Raw genomic sequence first — 25,533 nt, 5'->3', positions numbered from 1 at the left:
GGTATTAATGTGAGTAGGGATGCAGTAACAGTAGAATAAGTCGGCTAGGTGAGATCAGTGGCTTCGAAGGTGAAGTAGTCAACGTATCAAATGAAACTGTGCTAGGTTGGCGTAGTGGTTAGCGCATCTGCGTAGTGAGCAGGAGACCCGGTTTCGAATCCCAGCCGTGGTCCTAATTTTGATTTGTCGCTGTAGTCTGCATATGTACGTCATACATGTTTGAGACTGGGAAACGTTTCTGGAGCCATATAGTTTCATTTCATTAAACCACCAATGCCTGGGTTTCAGGCTCGATCCCCGGTGCCGTTCGCTGGTGTGTGCTATTCCAATACGGTTAGAGAGCCTTTGTAGTGTTGTTCGAGTGTAGTCGGCATGCCGAGTGGGCTGAGGTGCGGATGAGAATTTGAACTGAGGAGGGAGGCACACTAGGATAATCCGTGCAGTTACGCAAAGCCACTGTGCCAGGATGGCGTAGTGGTTAGTGAAACTGCGTAGTGGACAGGAGACGCGAGTTCGAATCCTAGTAGCCTTGGTACACATTTTCATTCGTCGCTTCAGTCTGCAAATATACATAATAGTAGATGTCTCCTGAGCGACAGATTCATTGGGGACATATCGACCCTTCTAAAGGCGCGCAAGTCGGTTGTTGGTGATGTGATAGTCAAAATGGTTCAAATGGCTCTGAGCACTATGGGACTTAACATCTGAGGTTATCAGTCCCCTAGAACTTAGAACTACTTAAACCTAACTAACCTAAGAACATCACACACACATCCATGCCCGCGGCAGGATTCGATCCTGTGACCGTAGCAGTGGCGTGGTTCCGGACTGAAGCGCCGTTCCCGAGTTCTAGGCGATGCTAGTTTGTACCAGCATGACTGTGCATCCCGTCATAAATCAGCATTGTGGACAGTACAATTCCTGAAATGGACTGTCCTGTCCAGGGCCCTGACTTGAACCCAGTGGAATCCCTTGGGATGTGTCGGAACGCCGACTTCGCTCCAGACTCCAGAAGAGTCTAACAAGACTACCTTCTCTGGTTTCGTCTGTTGAGGAAGAGTGGTCTGCATTCCTCCACAGACAATTCAGTCACCTCACTGAAAGTGTCCCCATCAAATTTCAAGTCATCATTAAAGTGAAGTATAGACACACCCCCACATTAATGTTCACTAACAGGTGTCCTTATACTTCTGATCAGAAAGTGTTCGAAGACCATTGGAATTCAATCGTCGCATCTATTACGAAACTCATGTGACTTAAATACGTTTTTAAATCTCTTAGAAGAGGACTACTGTCAAAACTCTTCGTGTCCAATATAAAAAGTATAATAAATGTGATTAGTAATAATATATATGAAGCAAGTAATTGAAGGAAGTTACGCCAATGAATGTAATATGAAATAAGCTTCGTTGTGACGTATTTGTCTTTCTCAACCGCGCACTTTGAATTTCAGAATAAGCGTTTCCTTATTCACATTGATTTCGTTACAATTCTGCAACAGTAAGGAATACCACTGTTCCACTTACAGTCAGATGGAGGGAACTCAGTGAAGGCTATACACTGTAGAATCCGGAATGCGTGCAGAGCGGCTTCTAATCTTACAGCATGAAACTTCTCGGCATTTGGTCTGTACAGGAGCTGCATAGATAGGTTCTGACGTCGAAGATACGTTTCTCGTAAGTTGCACACATTCTACAGATGACCATTTGGATTCAGAACAACTCGTTTAAAATCCCTTTATGAATATGAGCTAGTTAGAAATCGGTTTGTCAGACTATCAGTCTATTGCTCCTTTGTCTAACACAGTAATGTCACAACTTGCAAAATACTTTCCAATTTTGCACGCACTTGAGTCTGTTACATCTGATATTCCAATATTCTGAGAAAGAACAAATTAAATTGTTTACGGCCATTGACATGCTGATCAGAAAATTGATCCCAATTTGTTTAACATACACTGTATTCATATATTTCGCTACATTTCAAAATAACTCCATAAGATGTTATATAAATGCGTGAATTAGATCATTATTAGCTACACTGTCAAGACTGTGTAGTTGTATAACTAAGTGCCGTAAACAACGCAGTCAGTGAACAAAGTCGACAAATTGCTTGTTCAGACATGCCAATACTGATGACTATAATTTACGTGTGACATAAGCAAAAACTCATTAAGTATAAACTGATAAAAATGTCCAAAGGAAACTACGTCTCGGCCTACATCGAAGTAACTAACATTTTTACAAAAATGGAACCGAAGTGGAGCATTGCGCTCCACCATTTATGTCGGCGTTCAATGTACTGTAAACGCAACAGTGTATTTCTTACAAGACATTAAGTATCGAGTTTTCAGGAAGATTTTCTGCAATCCTGGGTATTACGGCTGGTCCCTCTATTGACAGCATAGACACATATACAAGATGTTAGATAAGAGATATGGGGAATAATTTTGCAAATTCTTTATGTTACCTTTGCAAGAACAGAAGCACAAGAAATATTGCAAAATCCGCAGCGAATGTGAAGGGTGGAATTATTCTGAATATGCGCTAGTCTTCTTATGATGTATTGCAAACTTATGCTATTACAGACATTACTGCAGTCTTCTTCCCCTTTTTTTTTGTGCCTTGTCCTGCATCTATGACGTGTGGCCATGGTTTACTGTTGGATTTGGAATGGTTAATTTAAGGGGTGGTAGCATGCCCCGTAACCCCCTTCCCCCCCGGTGATGCAGTATGTGTATCCCAACTGCCTGCGTCTATTGTTATCCATTTGAAAGAGCTTGAACAATTTTCTAACTGCTTGCGAATCACGTAACTGAGGCGGGACTTGGGTGCCGGTCCAGTATTCACCTAGCCGAGTGTGGGAAACCGTCTGAAAACCACATAAAGGCTGGCCGGCGCTCTGGCCCTCTTCCTTAATACGCCAGATGAATTAGATCCGTGGCCGGCGTACGTCCGTCCTGGAAGCGGCTATCCGGGTGGATTTAGAGACCGGTGCAGTCCATTGTGTAAAGTCTATATCCAGTAATTAGTAAGCAATCTTTAATCAAGTAAATACCGATGGAAAGTTTTTGCCTAACTGTAACCTGCTAGACGATGTAGATGCGCGGATTCTATGCTCCCGTATCAAAGTTCTTCGTCCGGGTAATACAGAGATTCCTGGGACAGACGTTATCACTTACACGTACTGCCTTATGAAAAATTTCGTCCATTACATTACTGCCTGCCCATAATTGCTTATTGAGCTAAAGTCATTTTGTGGTGTTACTTTCTTTCTGTATCGGAGTGTCTCTGGTGGGCTTTGTAGATATAGTCAAAAAAATGGTTCAAATGGCTCTGAGCGCTATGGGACTCAACTGCGGAGGTCATTAGTCCCCTAGAACTTAGAACTAGTTAAACCTAACTAACCTAAGGACGTCACACACATCCATGCCCGAGGCAGGATTCGAACCTGCGACCGTAGCGGTCTCGCGGTTCCAGACTGCAGCGCCAGAACCGCGCGGCCACTTCGGCCGGTCCGTAGATATAGTCAATTAGAACTACGCAGGACATTAGAAGAAAAACGAATTGTTTTCACGGAGCGAAGTCAGTATTGGAACTAACCGAACGCAGTCTTATGAAAATGATGAAACTAAACAAGACTGTTTGCTTCTAGAACTCATTTACGTTAACGGTAATGTTCTTGGCCATGCAGTAGGTATATGAACAGGATTTTTGTCGTTAGTATACATTGTTTCACAGGTCGTGTGGCCGTTTTTAAAATTTATTTTTAGGGTTTTAGGTCTCTACGGATGCAGCTATCTACATATAATTTTGAATCTTTAGTACTTAATTCTTACAATTTCTAGGCACGTTTTTTAGCTGTTGCAAATAGGTCGGATGGAACACTTTTGTTTAACGCATAGGGATCTAACTAGTTACAACGAATAATTAGGAATAGACTGTACGTGATCTTGTCTTAGGTCAACTAAAAAAAAAAAAAAAAAAAAAAAAAAAAAGGGTAGAGTAATATAATCACCTGACCTCAGTAAGGAATAAGGTTTGGCTGCAAGTGTTTCTCCTACGGCGTATTTCAGTTTACATCTTTAGTTGCAACCATTATACCTCAGCGAAGTTAGTAAAAAAAATGTGTAAAAGCAGGGCAAATACGCGTGATATAGTTTAGCGCAAAATGTCAGCAACAGTATTTTACCAGCAATACGTTGTGATCATTCCATCTATATTTCTGTATGCTGTGGTCAGTCCTTAGATATTAATCCTCAATTGTTAAGTTTGTTTGCCTTTTGGTACTTGTCTCGGAATGTAACACAGCAGGTCCGCTTGTTACAACGTGCGAAATTTGGGTCTAAGCTGTTCTGATGTGCAAAAGTTCCTGATCGACGTATGTAACTAACAGATGTACAGTATTGGTATAGCATCTTTGGATCCTAGACTTCGTCTGAATGTTAACAGTAGGACGCTGTCTGTGTACTCCCAACTCGGGAATTTCATGGCCGGACGAAGATATGAGTCCTGTGAGTCGAGTGTCTGAGACATTCCGGCACCTCACACTGTTTCATGACGGTGATAGTGTTATTTATTTGGTGAAACATTTTCCTGTTGATAGATGACTCGAGTTTCGTGTCAGACAGGAATTCCCGATAAATGGGTGACAGATGTAAAGAGAACGATTCCGTACTAACCCCAGTGAGACAAACACTGGGATGTTCAAATCCACACTGGGGTTCAGTGCATCGAAAGTGTGTCATTTTTAAATTATAGCTGAGATATCGTTTCTTTAGAATTCTACGTATGCTTTCTTCGGAATTCTAGATATGCACAGAACATTATTTGCTTAAAAATCATCAAAATTAAGTTTTTTGCTGACATTTTACAATGCACACAGCGTCGTGTGTAAACTAATTAAAGGCTGTTGTCATCACTTTCAGGACTTAACATTGCATCGACGGGAAACACCACTTACGTAGCGTCTCTGAAACATTAAAAAAGATTTATCGTCACAATTACGTAACAAATTCACCGTCTGTCACGACATAAAGGCGCTCAGTGCAGTGGTCCTCAGAACTCTTTGATTACATAACAGAGCCTACTACTGTTTCCAATATTCCGAATTATGACACTTTTCTTTTGTGTGGATAAAGAAATGGGAAGTGATAATTTATGAGTAGCGTCAAATTTGTACAGGCCAATATCATAGTCTGTTTTTCTGCGGGCGAAAGTGAGGAGTGTGCGCCCGCACGTCCTCTGTGTGTGTGTGTGTGTGTGTGTGTGTGTGTGTGTGTGTGTGTCTTGAATGGAATATTCTTTGTCGCCTGAGTTGCCACAGCTTCTAGCAGAAGTTCGCTTTCGTCGAAGCAAGAAACTTCACTGATTTGTATGGAACTAGCTTCCCAACACTATCTTCCATACGAACAATAGATCTGTACGTCAAAAATTACATCAAATGCAATGGCGCCAGACCCTTAAAGGTTAAGTCTTACAGTATGTATTTAATTAGTAATTTAAGCTCTTGTGATGCCGTTAAAGAGAAAAATTAGGAAATTCATCTGCAGTCGAACTCACCCAGAAAATGCACACGCAGTGGTTTTTTTTTTACAGGTTCCTGGCGGTATCCACTAGGCATGGCGGTTATGAAACAACGGATTTTTTTTTCAACGCCGGTTTAACCCAAGTGTTAAAACCGTTCACAATAACCGGTTTCTGAAATAACTATTTTCATTCTTTATTCCTATTATTTCCTGTAATAAACGTAGAAATCGAAAAAAAACATTCAGTAATTTTGACTCCCTCAATTTCAAGACACATAGAATCAAAATATTTAATAAAATAGGCAGATTAAAAAAAATTACTCCATCAACCGTTCGCTGCTTTTCTCGAAATGGGTAAATGATTGAATACTACAAAAAATCGCCAGTAATCCGTGGTAAAGGGTGAAGACTGAGGCTGAAGAACTTCTGCGCTACGGAAAATTCGAGTACTTCCAGACTAGGGAATGTCCACACTGTAGTAGAACTGAAGTCCGACAACAACACCGAGAAAGTACCAGATAGTGCAAGTCACGCACACTGCTTATACACACGCACCATCCAATGGGTCACGCCACACAGGTACAGGTACATTATTATCTCAACCATGCGGTGCACATTCTTATGCCATGTGTCTGTTGCTCGAATCTGTCGGCATTGTTATTAAAACAGCACTGATCCCTCTCCCCATTTTTTATAATAACGCAGTGTTCGAAAGCAATTGAAATTTTACAAATAAAACTTACTCGTTTTCTAAAAAAGATTTAGTTAAAAATAACAAAATTGAGACTGCCTAATTGAGATTTAGGTTTTTTCCCCGGTTATTAGTAAAAAAAACTATTATACCCGAGGCCAAACTAATATCGAAAAGTTTCGGTTATCCAGAATTAAAATACGGGTATCGATTGGAACTTGTCGGTTTTTCCCACCCTTGGCATCCACCTATTCTCGTCTAGCTCACAGCAAGAATGATGCATGTCGTATTACAAATTACCGATCATTAATAAGGTTTGTCGGTCTACAGTTCATCTCCTTTGTTACCATTTACTTACTTCTGTTGTTAATTACACCTTCGTTGAGTAATATTTAACTTGATACGTGATTCACACATTTTGCAACTTCCAGTCAAGAAGACGGGTGTATGCCAAGTATTTTTAGGATTATTTTTGCGTATTTGTTTTCAAGATTTGTCGTGCCGCCATTCAGTTCATACAGTGAAACAATACAAATGTCTAGAAGGCAAACCACGCTGAAATTGAGCTTTCGTGGCATAGTCCGGCTGGAAGGTCTCACTGCTTTACAAAATGTGGTCATGTGATGTATTGCATTTCCTTTGCGTTATTTCAGTTTGAGAATCAGTTCACGAACCAGTTTTCAAGGAAGAGACAGTTTAAAGTAGTTTGTAGTTGATCTGCATTGACAGTATTAACAGAGATTATAATGCCACTGAATACTAGATAAAATAATTGTACACATCAAACTTTTAAGCTTTGGTTTATTATCCTGATACTTTACCTGTTGATTTATGCAATCTTTACAAATATGAATGACATGCATGTAGAATAAATTTAGGGACTTTTGTGGCTTTTTAGCATTGTATATGTCAGTTTTGATTCTATTGTCACTGGCACCCTATTACCAGCCGTGATTAGCTGGTTTCGTCATGAACTGTTATTGGTGCGTGCTTATGCATTAAATGTGCTCAAGTGCGTGGCACGGTTGCTTGCATCCTTGCTGAAATAATCTCGGGAAAATATGGTGATAAAGTTAAAAATAAAAGCAAACCAGCAAAAATTGCGGTAAAATATTCTACGGTCCCTCTCAGTATCACTAACATTAACCCACCACATAGTCCGTAACATGGGCAGAAAATAAAACTGCTAAAATTGTGCTAAAATTTCAAGTTAACATTCTTCACTGACTTATACACGGTAAATTAAACTAAAGCGGCCTTGTAAACTGACATACGTCCGGGAGAGCGGCGTGCTGACCACATGCCCCTCCATACCCACATTCAGTGTCGCCCGTGATCTGAGGATGACACGGCGGCCGGTCGGTACAATTGGATCTTCATGGCGTGTTTGGGCGGAGTTTAGTGTAGTTTAGTTTCGGGTTCAACCAAGGGCTCGAATAAGGGAGGATGTCTTATGCTTACCAAAAATAGTGGATAAGGTGACCAACCGCATAAAACTTAAAAATAATCTGCTCTCTAACAATTGAGGAGCACACGAAACACCAAATTTTAGAATTGCTAACACGCTTTTCTCTTTATATGCTAAAATAGAGGGCAAATCGGATGGAAATTTAACCTATGCCTTTTTCTGTAAATATAAGATATTTGTTTTAAATGCAGTGTAGTGTAATCTACATGGCAGGCACTGCACGTTCGAGAGCCCTCTAATAGAAGCAAGAAAGTTTGGTGACTGATCAGACGAGGCTCATTGCGCGTCGCTTTCAGCCATTATTCTTTCCAAGCTACGGTCGCAGTTCGAAACCTGCCTCGGGCATGGATGTTTCTGGTGTCCTTAGGTTAGTTAGGTTTAAGTAGTTCTAAGTTCTAGGGGACTGATGACCTCAGAAGTTAAGTTCTGTGGTGCTCAGAGCCATTTTAACCTTTTTTTCTGTCGTAATAGGGAACATATCCGATAATTGCAGATATTAAAAATTTCCTTTCATTGCATGTTGTGATTGGAACATGTAATCTTGTGAATGTGTTACTTGCCAAATAGTTGGACTGTTGAAGGCTATACATAAAATGATAGTAATGTCATAATTAGTTTCGTTGAATTTCCATGTGCCCTGTAAAAGTCAACAGTTGAACACTGCCCAAAGTGTTGAGAAGCATACGATATATATGTTACGGACTTTTCAAAATTTATCTTCTGCGCCAGAGCGGGGACGAAATTGACACTCATCAATGCCCTTGGCGATTTACCTTTAATGAGCATCAGCTGGCGTTCTGAGGTATTTTTTTTTTTAGTATGTATCGTTTCGTCTCCTAATGATAGAAACGTAATGCTAGGCTGTGAAGGCGTTGTTACTTACGCTTTAACAAGCACGGAAAGTCGAATTGTTGTACGAAACTCCTCAGAGATGGTGTTATGAAACCACAAGAGTTGTACTGTGTGCGTTAGATTGCACCAAGGCCCACAACATGTGCAGTTTAAGTCGTTATTATGACAGCGATCATGACCGTGGCCGTAGGCAACGATCGCATGACGTCATTCCTAGGCAACGATCGCATGACGTCATTCCTAGGCAACGATCGCATGATGTCATTCCTAGGCAACGATCGCATGATGTCAGTTGTGCGGTTGAATATGCACTTTCAGCTTTGCCGAGCTTGCGTAAACAGGAAAAATCCACTGCGATCCCCGCGCCGTGAGAAGTCCGCTGTCTGAGGGGGCTAGGGCTGCGCAAAGAGGAGGGCGCCCTGTGCGTTGCGCAACACGAGTAGCGAAGTCCTAGCGGCAAACATCGGCCGCCTCATTGTTTGTGGCGGAAGTGAGCCAGTGTTGCAGTTTCGAGGTCATGTCATGTGACATTCCTAGCATCGGCCGCGACGTCTGGTGGCCTGGGGATAGTACCCCTGTATAGCCTCTGGGGATGTTTCTAGCATTAGCAGAGATAATATGCCGCAGTGAAACATGCCTTGAATCACGGCTTCATCATCTTCGCATCCTTCCAGCGAGCTGGGTTGGGTGTTTATGAGCAATTTGCCTCTATCTTGATGTACTTCTTCTCTTGATATTGTTCCCCAGGTTTCGCCTCTAACCTGATCCAACCACCTTTTTTGGGTCGTCCTATTGGTCTTTCTCCATGCAGATTTTTATTCAAGAATTATTTTGACAAGCGGTTATTTCATCGTCTTCACGTGCCCAAAACATTTCAACTGCGCATTACACAGTCTCTCGGTCATTGACATATCCAGTCACATCTCGCCTCTGACGTCTTCAGTCCTTATTTGAACTCTTGTAGTCTTCTAAAAGGCTAAAGCAGTAACTGCATTTCTCATGCTTTTAACTTGCTCCAATATGCCTTCTTAATTACACAGCACTCTGAGCTGTAGGTCGAAATCGGCACTGGATACCTTTTAAACTTGGCAACATGGCCTGCTAGGCTCTCACAGGAACTCCCTTCCAGAATGAGATTTTCACTCTGCAGCGGAGTGTGCGCTGATATGAAACTTCCTGGCAGATTAAAACTGTGTGCCGGACCGAGACTCGAACTCGGGACCTTTGCCTGTCGCGGGCAAGTGCTCTACCATCTGAGCTAGCCAAGCACGACTGACCCCCGTCATCACATCTTTACTTCTGCCACTACATCGTCTCCTACCTTCCAAACTTTACAGAAGCTCTCCTTGCGAAACTTCTGATAAGTTTGGAAGATAGGAGACATGTACTGGCAAAAGTAAAGCTGCGAGGACAGGGTAGCTCAGATGGTAGAGCACTTGCCCGCGAAACGGAAAGGTACCTAGTTCGAGTCTAGGTCCGGCACACAGTTTTAATCTGCTTGGAAGTTTCACGAACTCCCTTGTCCCACACGTTTCTACACTTGACGAAAAAAAATTATTAGAGCGCTTTGTTACACTGTTCTGTACTGCATCCCAGCTTGAAGCTCATAAAACTGAAACGAAGAAGGATGCAGATACAGACCGTGAATGACTGTATTGTATGATTGTATTATTCAGTGACTCAGTCGTAGTGTTGCCGAACAGAGCATTCAAAGGACTCGGCCATTATCGCTGCACAGTCTAGGATTTTTATGTCCTTTATCATTTCATTGGCAGCGGCCTTGCCACAGTGGATACACCGGTTCCCGTGAGATCACCGAAGTTAAGCGTTGTCGGGCGCGGTCGGACGTGGATGGGTGACCATCCGGGCCACCATGCGCTGTTGCCGTTTTTCGAGGTGCACTCGGTCTCGTGATGCCAATTGAGGAGCTACTCGACCGAATAGTAGCGGCTTCGGTGAAGAATACCATCATAACGACCGGGAGAGTGGTGTGCTGACCCCACGCCCCTCCTATCCGCATCCTCCACTGAGGATGACACGGCGGTCGGATGGTCCCGATAGGCCACTCGTGGCCTGATGACGGAATGCTTCTATCATTTCATTGGCAGCGGCCTTGCCGCAGTGGTAACACCTGTTCCCGTCAGATCACCGACGTTAAACACTGTCTGGCTCGGATGGGTGACCGTCCGGGTCTGCTGAGTGCTCTTGCAAGTTGGGTGCACTCAGCCCTTGTGAGCCCTTGTGAGGCCACTTTGCAGAGCTACTTGACCGAAAAGTAGCGACGCCAGTCACTAAAACAGACCGCTCAGGGGAGCAGTGTGCTGACCGCATGCCCCCTACTTATCTGCATCCAGTGGCGCCTATCAGCAGTGGATGACACAGCGTTGGGTCAGTACTATTGGGCCTTCCGGAGCCTCTTCGGATGGAGACAGTATCATTTCTCTAATCCTCGGCAGTTTGCTTATGTGAAAAATGGCCGTGGTTCTGTGTTCCCGTTAGACTGCAGGTCCCAAGTAACAAGTGGCTATTCCATAAAAACAGGGGAGAACTGCCGGGTGTCAGTAACGTCCTGCCACGATATTTCGGCGCATAGTCTTCTGGCCATCTTCAGGTGAGTACCGCTGTAGTAGTACTACAGTAGCCGGATGTCAGTAACGTCCTGCCACGATATTTCGGCGCAGAGTCTTCTGGCCATCTTCACGTGAGTACCACTGTAGTACTACAGTGGTACCCACCTGAAGATGGATAGAAGACTCTGCACCGAAATATCGTGGCAGGACATTACTGACATCCGGCAGTTCTCCCGTGTTTTTATGGATCAATCAGTACGCCAGGAAAGCTTTAAACATCACAACAAGTGGTTAAGTTGGTTCCAAGGTCAATAGGGCCGCAATAGTAAAGCACGGCCGTGCTGTAACCAACTTTCGTGTCGACGAGGGCTTTGCCTTCAGCTTCCTGACGGATGTGTTTTTTGTTGTTTGTGCAGGACTGCCAGCGGCTGTCGGACGAGGCGCTCAAGCACGTGTCGACGGGCCTGACGACGCTCAAGAGCATCAACCTGAGCTTCTGCATCTCCATCACGGACAGCGGGCTCAAGCACCTGGCCAAGATGGCGTCGCTGCGCGAGCTCAACCTGCGCGCGTGCGACAACATCTCGGACGTGGGCATGGCCTACCTGGCGGAGGGCGGGTCGCGCGTCTCGCACCTCGACGTCAGCTTCTGCGACAAGATCGGCGACCAGGCGCTGGCGCACGTGTCGCAGGGGCTGTTCCACCTGCGCTCGCTGTCGCTGTCCGCGTGCCAGATCTCGGACGAGGGCGTGTGCCGCGTCGCCGAGACGCTGCACGACCTCGAGACGCTCAACATCGGCCAGTGCAACCGCATCACCGACAAGGGGCTCACCACCATCGCCGAGTCGCTGCGCCACCTGCGCTGCATCGACCTGTACGGCTGCACGCGCATCACCACGCAGGGCCTGGAGCGCATCATGCGGCTGCCGCAGCTGAGCACGCTCAACCTGGGCCTGTGGCACGTCAGGTGAGCCGCCGGCCCCGGTGACTGAGTCGACGCTCGACCAGACGACGCCCCCCCCCCCTCCCCCTACTCGTCGCCGTGCTGTTCGCTCACTAGTCCCGTGCCGTGACGCCCACTGGACACCGACGACCGCCCCGTGCCGAGCGTCAACTGTCACGGACACATCCTGCCGCGTCGGTTGTCGAGGCTGCTGCTGCCCTGGTCAGTTACGAGTTGAAGCAGCAGGGCCGAGGACGATAAGGACATTGCCTCGGCTGACAATAGCACTCTTTTCCACGCTTGCTCGTATCTCGTCAAGTTATCAGCTCCCCACATTGTTGCAGGTGCAATAGACTGAGATTAGGATATATGTACATATAAAAATACATGGTGCTGTTCAAGGACCCAGTGCGGTTCTCTGTCGAATCACCAGCTCTAAATGTCATCAGTGTCACACACTGTCGATATACAGTAGTATATTAATACACTGCGACGCACCGTTTACTCTCTGCTAGCAAGCTTTCAGGTGACAGTCATCTACAGATTAGGTCACCCTGTTGGGGCAGCTATTCCACAAGTATCAGACAGATATATTGTGTTTTGTGCACCGGCAGTTAAGGTGCTCGTACTGTGCCAGTTCTCCACCTTGCAACCGAGTCTCCTCCAACGTAATTCCTCAACAAGTGGACGTCGACAGACTAGTGTACGGGTCTGACATCTACAGCTACACAATGAATGGGCTACTGTGCCCTGTGCTGGTTCCGCATAACTGACTTGCCATTGTATGGAGCTTGAGCTTCAGTTGTTGGTGGTCAGCCACGCAGATGATTAATCGGCGCCTTACTGGATGAAGCATTTCCATGAACACCGACAATAAATTATTTCATCTTCGGTAGTTGCCGTCCCAGGGTTCAGCAACGGACGCTGCAGTGGTCCTCGAGCTGAGAGGAAGAATGAAAGCGCTAGTGAAGTTGTGAGAGGCATTTGCTGCCGGCCAGCATGCCGTAGTGTCGCAGAACTGAGGAGTTGCAGTGCACAGCGGGACTATTATAAAAACTGGAGAGGCTAACAGCGTACTGTGAACTCTTGTGTATTGACTTTCAGCTTTCGTAAAGTTGAGTGGTTGCTGCTATACACCGCCTTCTGGACACATCTCTGCCCAACAGCTCTTGCTCAAGAATTTTACTAGTGCTGCAATTATCTGCTACGCGTGTATTTCGTTCTTGGGCACTTGTACTTTTCACCTCACAAGGTTCATGCTGCAGTATGGTAAATAGTATGAATGAGTGCTAGTTTCATTCACATGAGTGAATACGTAAATCATTTCGTGATACTAAGCTGATAATCTTCTTCAATGCCACCTGTGGATCACCAGAGATGTCGACTGTTCGAGATCCGTTCATCAGCAACACTGCAACGAAAGTAGTTCGCGGTAGTTGTTCACTGTACTGTGTTCCGTGGTGGGACACGACACTCATAAGTTAGGCTGCTGACGGCGCAAGCAGGGCCCGTCGCGCCGGCTCAGAAATTACACGTGTGGAGCTTCCCACTTGGAAATGTAACCATATTGCCTTTTAATCAAAATTAAAATTATTGTATTAATTCTACCTCGTGAGTATGTTTGCATTTATTTAACTCCTAGTGTCATTTCTGTTATCAACCACATTATCTTCCTTTCATTTTCGTCAGTTCCTTTCTCTGCGTACGGTACAGCCACGCTTAACGAAAAATGTCTTCTCGGTTGCATATGAATCAGGTGTTACGTACATATAAAATTCCTCGTTCCACTTATTTATGAAAAAGATGGGTTCTTCTTAAATTTTATGTTGATTTTCCTCGACACCAGACGATACACACGGTGTTCGTGGTCTGGCCTTTTTAGTGAAGGCAGTGTGTTTATTTGCATTGTTTAACTTGCCCATCTCTCCATATTCCAAGAATTTGTTTCGACTTTCAATACAGACTTCAAGAACTTTCCGATAGCCGTGGAAATTGCACCCAACACCAGTATTAATTGTCGCCAGCGACTGGCTTCTTTGGCATACGGAAGGCGGTTACCTGCGCAGTTACTGAAATTCGTGTTCTATCTGATAGCTGGAGCGACCTCTTACTCCTTCCTCGGAGTAGTACCTTAATCGAGATGTTAGTACAATCACTTGTTCTGTCCCAACGAATGGGCATTGTGAAACTGATCCACTTGCAAGCTCATGCAGTGAAGCACTGAGTTCGTACTTCGATTCAGTTGTCCTCACACGTGCTGCAGTTGCCTCAAACAGTCCGTCATTCGAAGCAAAGTCTGGAAAGTCAACAAAACTCATGCGGCATGCCTGCATTCTGGAGGGCCTGTCATTGTTTGGTACATATTGTCACAGTTGGTGTCCAGCCTAGTAGATTTAACAGTTGGGTTTCATGCCTCAGGCTACTGCATGTTGATCGGGTTGGTCGTCCACTTCTCCCTTCGTCAGGATGTCCATCAACATTGTCATCTGGTGGTTTTCGCACGTCAACTGCGAAAAGTTCGACTGGTCTCAGTTGTGGTAGATCCCACATGTTGCCCACATCTGGTCCAATTTTATAATGTAAGGTTGGAACTGGTAATCCTTCACAGAATTCGTGCGTTGCTTGTGATACCATTCCCAAGAAACCTGTCGCTCCTTCAAACTCATCAGAAGACGGGAGACGCATCGGACGGAACTTGTGATGTGTCCCGTCTGGGTCTTGGAAGTTTCCGATGCCCCTCAGATTGCCAGCTGAGTGAAGCGGGTATTCTCTGCTACTGATGTAACACACCAGGTTCCTCTCTTCTTGCGCACTCCCATCGTGCTCGCGCATCGCGGCAATCCCTTACCCCAGAGGTGTATCAAGTTGTAGTAGAAGTACATTCCTTTAGAGACGTGCCAGTTGAACTCCTTACCTGTGGCACAAAAACTGTCGCACATCACGGTGAACTCCTCCCCAGCGTCTTCCAGAAATCCCTCATCTCCTTCGATGACGAAAGCTTCTTGCCATAACGGGTTGTTAGTTAATGGTGAAGCTGTCTTGGAGAGATGTTGGGGTTTTGGTACGACGGACGGCAGCTGAGCTGTCGCCCCTCCAATCCTTGGTGTAGGTCTCGGTGGGTTGTTAATCGCTGACCTCGGCTGCTGGAGGTTCTTCTCGTGGGGGCTTCCTGATGTCTACCTCCTTCTTGCCCGCGTCCGCGCCCTTTACGTTGGCCTCGTCCTCCCTGACGGGGCGCACTTGGCTGCTCCATCCTCCTTGATTCTCCATGACTCTCCAGTCTTGCACCCTGCACTTATTGCCGCTTCCGCGTAGCGATATGTCCTCTGTGAGCGCAAACACTGTCAAGGGCTCTCTGAGAAATGTTCTGATCGCTTGCTCTTTGTCAAAAAGTTTAGAAAACTTGTAACAGAATTAAAGTATTGTGTCAGTATTTATTATTCTGACAAATAGTAAAGGATTTTGTATTGGTGCAGAACATATTAAATAAATTGTGGAATGTTTCTAAGTACGTAACAGCCCTCCCTCGTTCTTCCTTTCACATGGAGTTACTTAGAGAAGTTGTGCGAATCGAAAGTGGAAAGTATCAGTAGGAAAAGGATTCCGGGACGGGCAAAAAATTGATTGTTAAAGAGCTATCACATCGGAACAAGCATCTTACCCTAGATAGCGTCACTGGACTTAGGAATTTAGATGAAACAACTGAAACTTATTATACTGCTGGGAAATCATTAAGCTCTTTTTTGGTACTCTTTTCTTAATTTCATTTAAACAATTCTTTTGTCCCTTGGAGAATAATATTTTGTAGTTCATACAACTGATAGCTAACTTTCTCATTTGTGACCTCAGAAACGCAATCACACAATTCTCATTGCTTTAATTTTTGTCCTTTGTGGAGTAAATATTTTGAGTTGGAGTAAAAAGAAATATTATAATTCCCTCGCTTTCTTTGGCAACTCAAAATGAACTGCCATTGTTCTGACTGATCTCTTTTGCAGTCAGAAAAGAACCTTTTTGCATGAACGCTCCTCTTTCCTTACAAAGTGCTTGAGACACTTTTACGCCATTTCTCATCCTAATTTTTCCGAAGGTATTCGTCATTCACTATAGTCATCTAATACTTTGTTACACATTTAGCAGTGATTATCACTGGATCGGTACTGAAGATATTGAATGTCGGGATTGTCTGCCGCTCTTTTTAGCGAACAGTCCCAGAATTCATTTGACGTGATTTAGTAATTGCTATTTTTTCTACTTTTCAGATAAGTTGTCTGGAAAGGAGTGATACTGAAATTATTATTTTCAGCATAGAAAAATATTTGTACTCTTAGTGACAGCAACGAATACCATTTTCATTCTAAGACGACAATTGTATTTAATTCGACCTAATTTAAGTCCATCAGTGACGTTCAGATTGGTTTGCAGTGAAACTGTTGGAGTTTTGATGAAGCCAAATGAGGAGGGGGGGGGGGGGGAACAGCAAAGAATTGGACACACCCTTGATTAGGTAACTGCCCAATAGCAATGGCACCCCATATGAAAGAAAAAATTAATTCTCAGCTATCTTTAATGATCCTAACCTCGACACCTGGATTCGTATTCGACAGCAGTGGGTTCCTATTCGTATTTGGCCATTCGGAATTAAGTTGTTTGTGGCTTCCTTAAAGTTGAGTGAATGTTCGGATAGTTTCTTCATCAAAGCTGTGCCCAATTCCCAATGAAATAATATCCCTGACTAATGATCGAAACATGTACAGCATGTCAGGCCTGGAATGTCTTACCTTCAATGACTTGGGGCATTAAAGTCGGTAACTTTTTTCACTTCAGAGGTGGAATGGATTCACTCTGTCTACATCGTCATGCCGCTGCGTCTTGGAATGTGGCAGAACGCTATTTGATTAACGGCTGGAAGTCGTTTGGGTTGTTGTTGTTAATTTATTATTTTAACTATCGATGTGTTTCGAAAATCATAACTTCAATTTTCAGCTGTTTTGTCATGAATATATTTTAGGCGTTTCTCATTGGAATGATTTCCTTCTTATAACTACAAATTGAAGCTCTTAGTGCTGCAACGGAAGAAGTAATAAATGGTATTTAATACCGTTCATTTTGTGTAGTTTTCATGTGTAAAAGAGTCTACAGTGTATCTAAATCTTGAATCGCATCGCGAAATAAAATAGTAAAAAAACTACTTGCTATTAACAAAAAGCGTGTAACAGAATTACTTTATGCATTGGTAGGTCCGTAGGTGTTTTAACTGGACAATGAGGAGACGTAAGCGTGTGCGAGAAAATACAGGGGAAAATGAATTCCGTTATGCTTCGCGCCGTTTAGCCACGCAGTTACGTAGGTGGAATTCTGCGCCCAAGTTTTCTCCTTAATAGTCACGGACGAACCGTGCGTGGCGTCTGAGTACTCGGTTAAACATCGTTATCTCCGGTAGGCGAGCTGCGGCCACACCGCCGCGCACCGGCTTTCGAAAGCCGCGAGCCTGGCTGGCTGTTGGGTCTGCCGTGGATGGCGCCGGCGCGTCACGCGGCTACTGCGCATGCGCAGGCCGCGCCACAGGGTTGCCGCGCCCGAGTTCTTTCGGGGCCGCGTCGGCCGATTTCGATCGCAGCTATATAGCGCCACGAAACCTCGTGCAGGCTCGCTCGCACGTCCTTTCCCGTACAAACACAACGCACAGGGTCACATTTTGTCGGGAGTCCAAAAATACGCAAAAAAGAAAAGTTTTGTAGCTTAACTTCACTGCAGTATTTACGCTTTGCTATCGTCATTTGTTTGTCGCAGATTCATGAGCAGCAAAAAGTAAAAAATAAAGAAAAAATTAAAAAAAAGCGAGCGCGTAGTATCCATCTGGTATGTAATGCTTCGCAACTTCCTTTATGTAAAAATATTCGAGTAGCTATCCGTTTTTAAAATGAAACAATGTTGCCAGTCATTAAAATCATATTGTTATGACATGTTTCGCAGACGTAGTTGAGCCTTCTAGTAACAACGTTGGATTTTAGTTCGTCAATACTTTGCGCTTTTCAGTTTTGCATTTATCATTGAAAGCTGCATTGCGTTCCCGAGAGCTCCGCTGATGAACTAAATTACAAGATTGCCACTTGAAAAAAAAGAAAAGAAAAGAAAGAGCCAAGCTTGCGAATTACGTCGTTAACAATAATATATTTTTAGTGGCTGGCCACTGACTCGTTATTTTAACAGTTAAACGCACAGTCATGGACAAGATCATCAGAATACATAACATTGGATAGAGTACTAAAAGAGAGCTACTGAAAATGTGTGTTAAATTTGGCGATGAGGCACTTCGCAAAAACAACTGTAAAATCTGTTGCAGTTGAACACGAAATCTGCCCTCTCAGAACAACACCACGGGATTTTTACCCTTCAATGGAGATAAAACGGGCCGATAGACTGCGGCATACTTCGTGGTTAATTTGTGAAACATTTCACAGCGGACATTTCGACTTGCTGCCCGTTGCTCTAAAAACGACAGTTGCTTGTATTTGTCAGTGATTTGAAAAGCTACGCCAGTTTGTTGGTACAGAACACAGCGGAAAAGTTTTCGATGCACAGGTATTGGTATTTAAAAGGGTATTAAAGGTTGGAATAAGTTTTGAGATTTAAGTTAATGAACGTCAGATTCATTAGACAGTGGCTGTACTAATCTGCCACTCTAGGTGTAACAGTTTTCTGATTTTGAATAACAAAGTCAAGCGTCTGTTAGACAGTGACGAAGAATAAATAACTGATAAAAATACGTGTCCTACGCGAATGGCAGGCATCAGAGAAATAACAGAACTGTTTGCATGAATCTTATCCAAACAGTTGCACCTCAGGCAAAACTTAGGGGAACCTGTTGTTTTAAGCAAAGTGGTAGACAACATTTCATTCAATTTAAACAATTCAGTGGGTCATGGCGTTTTGTATTGGTTCCTGTAAATATAGCGTAACTGATGCATTGTGATTCAGTTCCGGAATGAAGTGCGGTATGTCAGTTTCAATAAGGGATGGAGAAGAAAAGCTTCGGGATCGATGCTCACTACGCAGATTTGATCACTGAAACTATTTGCTATGTATGTTTAGTCATCATTTGTTTCCCTGCCCATTAAAGGAACATCATGTGTAGCAAGGGCGTCCGCGATAATATTTTGGTGGGGAGGGGGGGGGGAGAATATTTTTAATATTTTGAGAGAGAAATGGCGACTTTTAAGTAGACATGAAAACTTCCATTTCTGACGCTGTTAAAAACCTATGAAATACTGACTCTTAAGTCATTTTCTTGAAAGAAAAACACCTAACTACATTTTTTTCCCTTTCCCTGAGAGGCTGGCAGGAGGCGGTCGCCCCTTGCACCCGTTATGGACACCCTTGATGTGTAGTGCTGGCGAGGTGACGAACCAAAGGTTTAGATGGTCAAAATCGTAGTGGAGTGGTATCATTCGTGTATAAGCGAACTTGCGCTGCGGATAAGAGTATGTACCAGGCCGAGAACAAAACTTAAAAAGTCTTTATCAGTGGTAGGAAGCTCACTGAAGCCTCCAACGCTCAGCTTTTGTCTGGCACTTTCAAGAGTTGCAGGGCCGTAGTGCCAGATTGAAGCCAAATTCGTCAGTCAGGGGGGCCCTGTAGTTTGTTTGTAGATCACTATTTCACTCCTTACGTTGTGTGGCGGAGTTTGCCATCGGGACAGACTATAGCGGAAATTCGCCCGAACTACCACGAAAGTTGCAACGCAAGGATCACGATGAGCGGCTAACGTCTATGAGCTTTCAGGAAGCTTTTAAATTTGTATGTAGAGTCAGGCATCTGTCTTTGCGTCACCATTGTTATAATCTGTAACAAAACTTCAAGTAATATGTACATAATTAAATTTAAAGAAAGACACTTTTTTCACATGGAGCAGATATATATGCGTATAGCTAACAGATGCTAACAGCTAAGATCGGCGATTTGGTCATGATTTGTCATCGACATGAGTACTGTACTGCTGATCAGCGAGAATAACGAGCAGCGTAATTCGTTAGTGGAAATATTGCCCAGGAGTAGAGTGCAAACCTGAAGCTTTAATGTAGAAGGAATGTGTGATAGACTGTTTGTGAAATCCTCCTGTTAGCAGATTTTTAAATTACGTAGGAGACATTGTTGTAATAGAGGTGGTGATGAATGAATAGAACAAGTTGATTGTTCCCTTTTTGGCGTGAAAGATTAACGCTTTTAAAATAGGTCTTATTGTACAAAAGGGCGCTGTAATGGAAGTGATACGGTACAAAGGTAAGAATGGCGGCAGTCGAGAAAGAAATGGAAGTATTGTTAGCGATTTATAGGAGTTCACAATGGCATCAGAAGCTGCGAAATAAAAACACAGGAAGATCGTTGTCGTTATACTTGACTAGAATTTATCGTGGTGTTGACCATCACACGAAAAGTAACGGTGTGTAGTAGAAAAGACTGCGAAGAAGGCATGTGTGAGTTTGTAGAGGAAGTGCTACTATTTAAGGGCGTATATAACTATGCTGAAATCAATAGGCTATAATGAAGTGGAAATGAAGTGGAAATTTCTATTAAGATTTATTTCAAAATTCATTCTGTGGAATGGAGGACTGTTTTTTGTAGCGAGACATGACGATCAGTCCCGGTAGTTAAACTGCGCCTCATGGCTAACTTCGTTTGAAGATTTGTTTCTTAGCTATAGTGACAAATATTTTTCCGGTGTTCGCTGGTGAGCCTGATTCCGCACCCCGTTTTGTTCTCGTGTGCTGTAGATAGTGTCCCACGGTGAGGTAGGTACTTGGTGCGGCAGGGCATCCGCGACGCAAATGCTGGCCTCAGAGATTCCCGAGAACATACCGACGCAACCGAGGACAATGCGGTGTCTTAGGTAAACGTGGAATTGCTAATGCGGTGCTAGGCGGTTCTCAATCGGTAGCAAGTGGTTCTGCAATATCGCGGCCTCCTGAAACGACGGATTGTTGTCGGGGCCCGGTGTGTGTACGCCGTCCGGGCTGCTTGGTTTGCGGCGGACGGGGCACAGGACGCGAACGACAGCCTCGACTGATGGCCGCGTGTTCTCGCGTAATGTATGCGAGTGCGCGGCAGCGCCTGGGTAATTTCAAATGCTGATGCAGTCGGCTGTACAAGCAACTCACGCATGAGAAACCGCCTTGTCCGTCGCAGACTTGTTAGCTAGTGCGTGCACGCGGGATGCTCCTCCGGACATCGGCCAAACTTCCTGCGCAGGGCGCGCGCCCGGTTCCTGGTGAGGAATGGCTTCCAGCGGAGTCACACGCCAGTTGCCGTCTATTTCCTGTCAGCTGCGTAGCCGAGGCTGCCCCGATAGATGCTATCAGCAGGCTGCCGATAAGACGTCCAATTACTCCTCTGTTTAATCGCGTCATGCTTGCAGGAGCGGTAGAATCTAGTGATAACGCAAAGACGCGAGACTGCTGCTTATCCGACTCACAGAACGATATAGCAAAGTAGTTGAACGCCGGAGTGAACTTTCAGAGAAGCTGAGACCAAATAATGGTCAAGCCCGTGACCGAAGCCATTGCTCTGCTGAGCTGAAGACCTCTTTCCGCGATCTCGGACAATGACTTTCATTTGTCGAGCGCATTGCTGGATTTGTAATTAACTCGGACCCGTGGTACCGTTTCTCCGAGATGGAACCGACATGAGTGTCCTGGGTGTTTTGGTGACGTGACTCGCCACCATCGTCATGTGCGAGGATATCTCAAAGAGTTACATCATCGAAATGTTTTGCCAGCAAGACACTCGCGCTCGATTGCATGCCTAGCAACTGGTCTCGCAGCTGCAATGCCACAACAACTTGATTTTAAAGTAGAATCTGAACGATTTTTCAGTTTTCGTAGTCAGTGCTATTTTATCCGCCCTTCAGAACTGTTTAACGCTGTCACCCAGTCACTTCCCTACTAATATGGGAAACCTACCGTAATTCTTAGTGTTACCTTTATGCCATTGCTTGTCATCACATTACAACTATCCATTATTTATTTGTGTACACCTGAAATGACTGATGTGCCCGAATGACAAGTCACTGAAAATAAGCAGGAACAAAGTGGATACCGATTCAAAAGCAAATAAATATATCGTAGAAAATCGACAATTCGGAAGCGAATAATGCAAAGACGGTATTGAATCGAAAAGAGTGTTAGAATTTATAGCATTCGGTTATAGTGTTTGTCGTCTTGCTGCCTATTGGAGTAATGATTCAAGAAACGATAACCCTTGTACAACAATCCGCTTTGTACATTCTGATGGAGATTTTCTATGCCGGACTGTATAGGCTAAAAAATAGAGCTCAGTGCATGCGAAACTGCGGCGAATTCATAGAGGCATTGTATACAAAGTGAAGAACATTACAACCAGTTGTTAAGGTGAAATTATTTGCATCCAGCTAACGTGGCTGTCACGATACGTCTAAATGTAGGTCTTGAAAATTGCTGGTGTAATTGTGTATTTGACCAATGGCATGACTCGATGGACGTAGGTACTAAGTTTTTGAGTTAATGCTAATTTAGTCGCATTGGTATCACGCTGTACAAATACGTTGAAAAGCTATGTGATTTTATTTCGGTGATTAGGAAACGAAATCAACAACGAAATTGACAGTACGAGCATATTGATGTTCCTTTGTATGTAGGATGTTTCGTCCCATAACCTGAAAAATATTTCGGACATTTTGCAACCAACTGTCTTTTCATTTCGTGGTGACTTGTTGAATCCTCGATTTACGCCCTTTGCTGGCTGTATTTCGTACACGAGGTCTTCCCCTCTTTGTGATATTTATCGTTTCGGCTGCTAGCTGAAGTACTCGCTGATGTAAGAATTTTAGTGTTGTCACGGCAGGAAGACAACGTCGACCTTGAGTACAGTGCTCGTGCCGGCATCCGGCCGCCCTCGTAACAGGAAACGTAGGGAGGGATACCAGGAATAGAATAGCCGCGGCCGTCTCTTATCGTGAGTCGAGGTGGCTGGCGATGCAAAGGTGTGGACTTTCTCTGCTGGCACGCAGCGGACGCTTCAAAATAAGCGTGACGTCACAGCCGGCTGGCAGCTACTGCTGCGTTGGGGGGGGGGGGGGGGTTGTCGCTATGAGCAGCGAAGCGTGGGCGACGGGCTGGTCGTGCTACTCTACAGCCGTTGCTGCCACCTGCGGTGCCCCCAATACACTTCGTCTCGTTTGTGTGCTCCCCTGACACTGTCACTCTCTGTAGGCTCTTCATTGCAGTTGCCTTCCAAGTCACGTACTTTCCCAGAAACATCTGAAGACATGCGCGGAAAAACGGTCTAACCCTTAAACGTAAAAACGTTGAAATAAGCGTCGCAGTCTACGAGGGTTGGAACTTTAATAGTGGCAACTATTTATTTACAGCTCGTACAAAATAGACACTTGTTTCAAAGTTTTGTGGCCGAGCGGTTCTAGGCGCTTCAGTCCGGAACCGCGCTGCTGCTACGGTCGCAGATTCGAATCCTGCCTCGGGCATGGATGTGTGTGATGTCCTTAAGTTGTTCTAAGTCTAGGGGACTGATGACCTCAGATGTTAAGTGCCATAGTGCTCAGAGCCATTTGAACCATTTTCTTCAAAGCTTTACTGACCTTCAAAGGAGTCACAAGCATTGTGTATAACCCACTGCCAGCGATGTGGAAGTCGTAGGATACTCTTAGCAGTGCCAGTTGTGTTGATAGTTCGAGCGTAGCGGTCTATTGCCCGACGAATTTGTTGCAGTTCTGCAGCGAATGCCGTGAGGTGTTTCCTTCAGTTTAGAAATTGACTTGAACTCACGAGGGCTTAAGTCGGGAGTGCAGTAGGTGCTATAGCAAAAGCAGCTCCATCAGTCAAACACATTAGTAACAGCTTGCACTGTACATGATTGAGCATTGTCATGCAAAATGATGGTCAGATCCTGCAGAAAGCACTTCTGTCTCTATGCTGTTCATTTTTGGAACACAACCTACGACCACTTTAGAGACAGAAGTGATGACACTTTCTGCAGAACCTGACATCATTTTGGAGGACAATGCTCAAGCACGTACAGTGCAAGCTGATCGATGGGGCTGCTAAGTGCTGTACCACCTACTGCACTCACCTGACGTAAGCCCTCGTGAGTTCAACTCGATTTCTAAATTGAAGGGAACACTTCACGGCATTCGCTTCGGAACTGCCACAAATTCATCGAGGCAATAGACCGCGCCGCTCGAACTGTCAACACAACTGGCACTGCTTAGAGTATTCTACGACTTCTACATTTTGTGATGGCTAAAAAGTTTGTATGCTAGATGTCAATAAAAAGGGAAAAAAAGGACTTCCACATCGCTGGCAACGGGTTATACACAATGCTGGTGTATATTTTTTTTTTCTTTATTGTAATTTCACTCCCCAAAACAGGCGGGTTGGCAGCGGCACAATACGCCGCTCTTCAGCCATGCTGTTGGTACTTTGAAGGTCACTAAAACTTTGAAACACGTATCTATTTTGTACGAGCTGTAAATAAGTAGTTGCCACTACTAAAATTCCAACTCTCGATTTCTGAGTACGGGAACTATCAAAATAGAAGAGATAAGCGTTGACATCTGCTGCTGGGTATGGGAACTACCACAACTGACTTTGGTCTCACCCCTAAATACCACGTAGTGGTGAGACTGGTGTCAATTTTGGTAGTTCCCGTACCCACCAACAGATGGCCACACATATCTCTAAGCTCTTACATTTGAGGGTTAGCCCGCATTCCCGCGTATGTCTTCATTTGTTCACTACTCCCCTATTGTTGATTCGTACATATTTCTCGACTTTCTCAGGAGAAATAACACCACTGTTGTACAACATTTATTCTCGAACTGACAGCACATCACCATCAGTTGTAACCTTTAATTCTTACAGATCAGCCTTATGTAAATATAGGCCATATGTGATAGCCGATAAAAGCATTCTGTCTGAACGCATAATTTCGATTTAATTTGGACTATAAATGTAAGTTGGATTTTGTTCATTAATAAACAAGTCGAGAAAGTTAAAAATTCCTATCCCTTGTAAGATTAGACAAATATCTCCCCTACAGTCAATTTCCAGTACTATGTTTCTGTTGTCATTGATGTCATTTTACATTCTATTCACTTTTATTACTTTATGCCGAATTATTGTATCAATACTACTAAATTTTCCGGCCTGTTTTACAACCACTGTTCAGATTTTTTTTCTCCCGGTAAAATCCGTGGAAGCATGAACAAACTCAGAGAATCTCCTATTACAGTCCCATTTCCTCCGGTGCCCAGGTACTGCCCTTGTATATTGTTAAGAATGAGTATTTTTCCCCATTAGTTAGCATTCCCTAGCTTCTTCAAATAGAACTGATCAAAACGGAATGAGGTATTCGCGCCATGGCACGTGCTAGTTGCACTCGGTCAACCCTTCGTCGTCTTGGTAGCAGTCTGTGAGGCTGACATGAGAACCC

General features: G+C 44.3%; 1 protein-coding gene and 1 pseudogene across 1 annotated transcript in view; both read left to right on the top strand.

Moving 5' to 3' along the window:
- LOC124798609 (F-box/LRR-repeat protein 14) overlaps window positions 1-13,658 on the top strand; it is a 50,970-nt gene extending 37,312 nt beyond the window's left edge. Inside the window, exon 2 of the mRNA XM_047262085.1 lies at window positions 11,525-13,658. Coding sequence (XP_047118041.1) covers window positions 11,525-12,079 — 555 coding nt within the window. The 3' untranslated portion in view covers window positions 12,080-13,658. The remainder of the gene's footprint in view (window positions 1-11,524) is intronic.
- LOC124799530 lies at window positions 10,309-10,425 on the top strand (annotated as a pseudogene).
- Window positions 13,659-25,533: the final 11,875 nt, after the last annotated feature.

This window comes from Schistocerca piceifrons, chromosome 5, assembly GCF_021461385.2.
Source record: "Schistocerca piceifrons isolate TAMUIC-IGC-003096 chromosome 5, iqSchPice1.1, whole genome shotgun sequence".
NCBI classification, from domain to species: domain Eukaryota; kingdom Metazoa; phylum Arthropoda; class Insecta; order Orthoptera; family Acrididae; genus Schistocerca; species Schistocerca piceifrons.
Note: the sequence above shows the minus strand (reverse complement) of the source record. Positions and strands in the feature narration are given on the sequence as shown.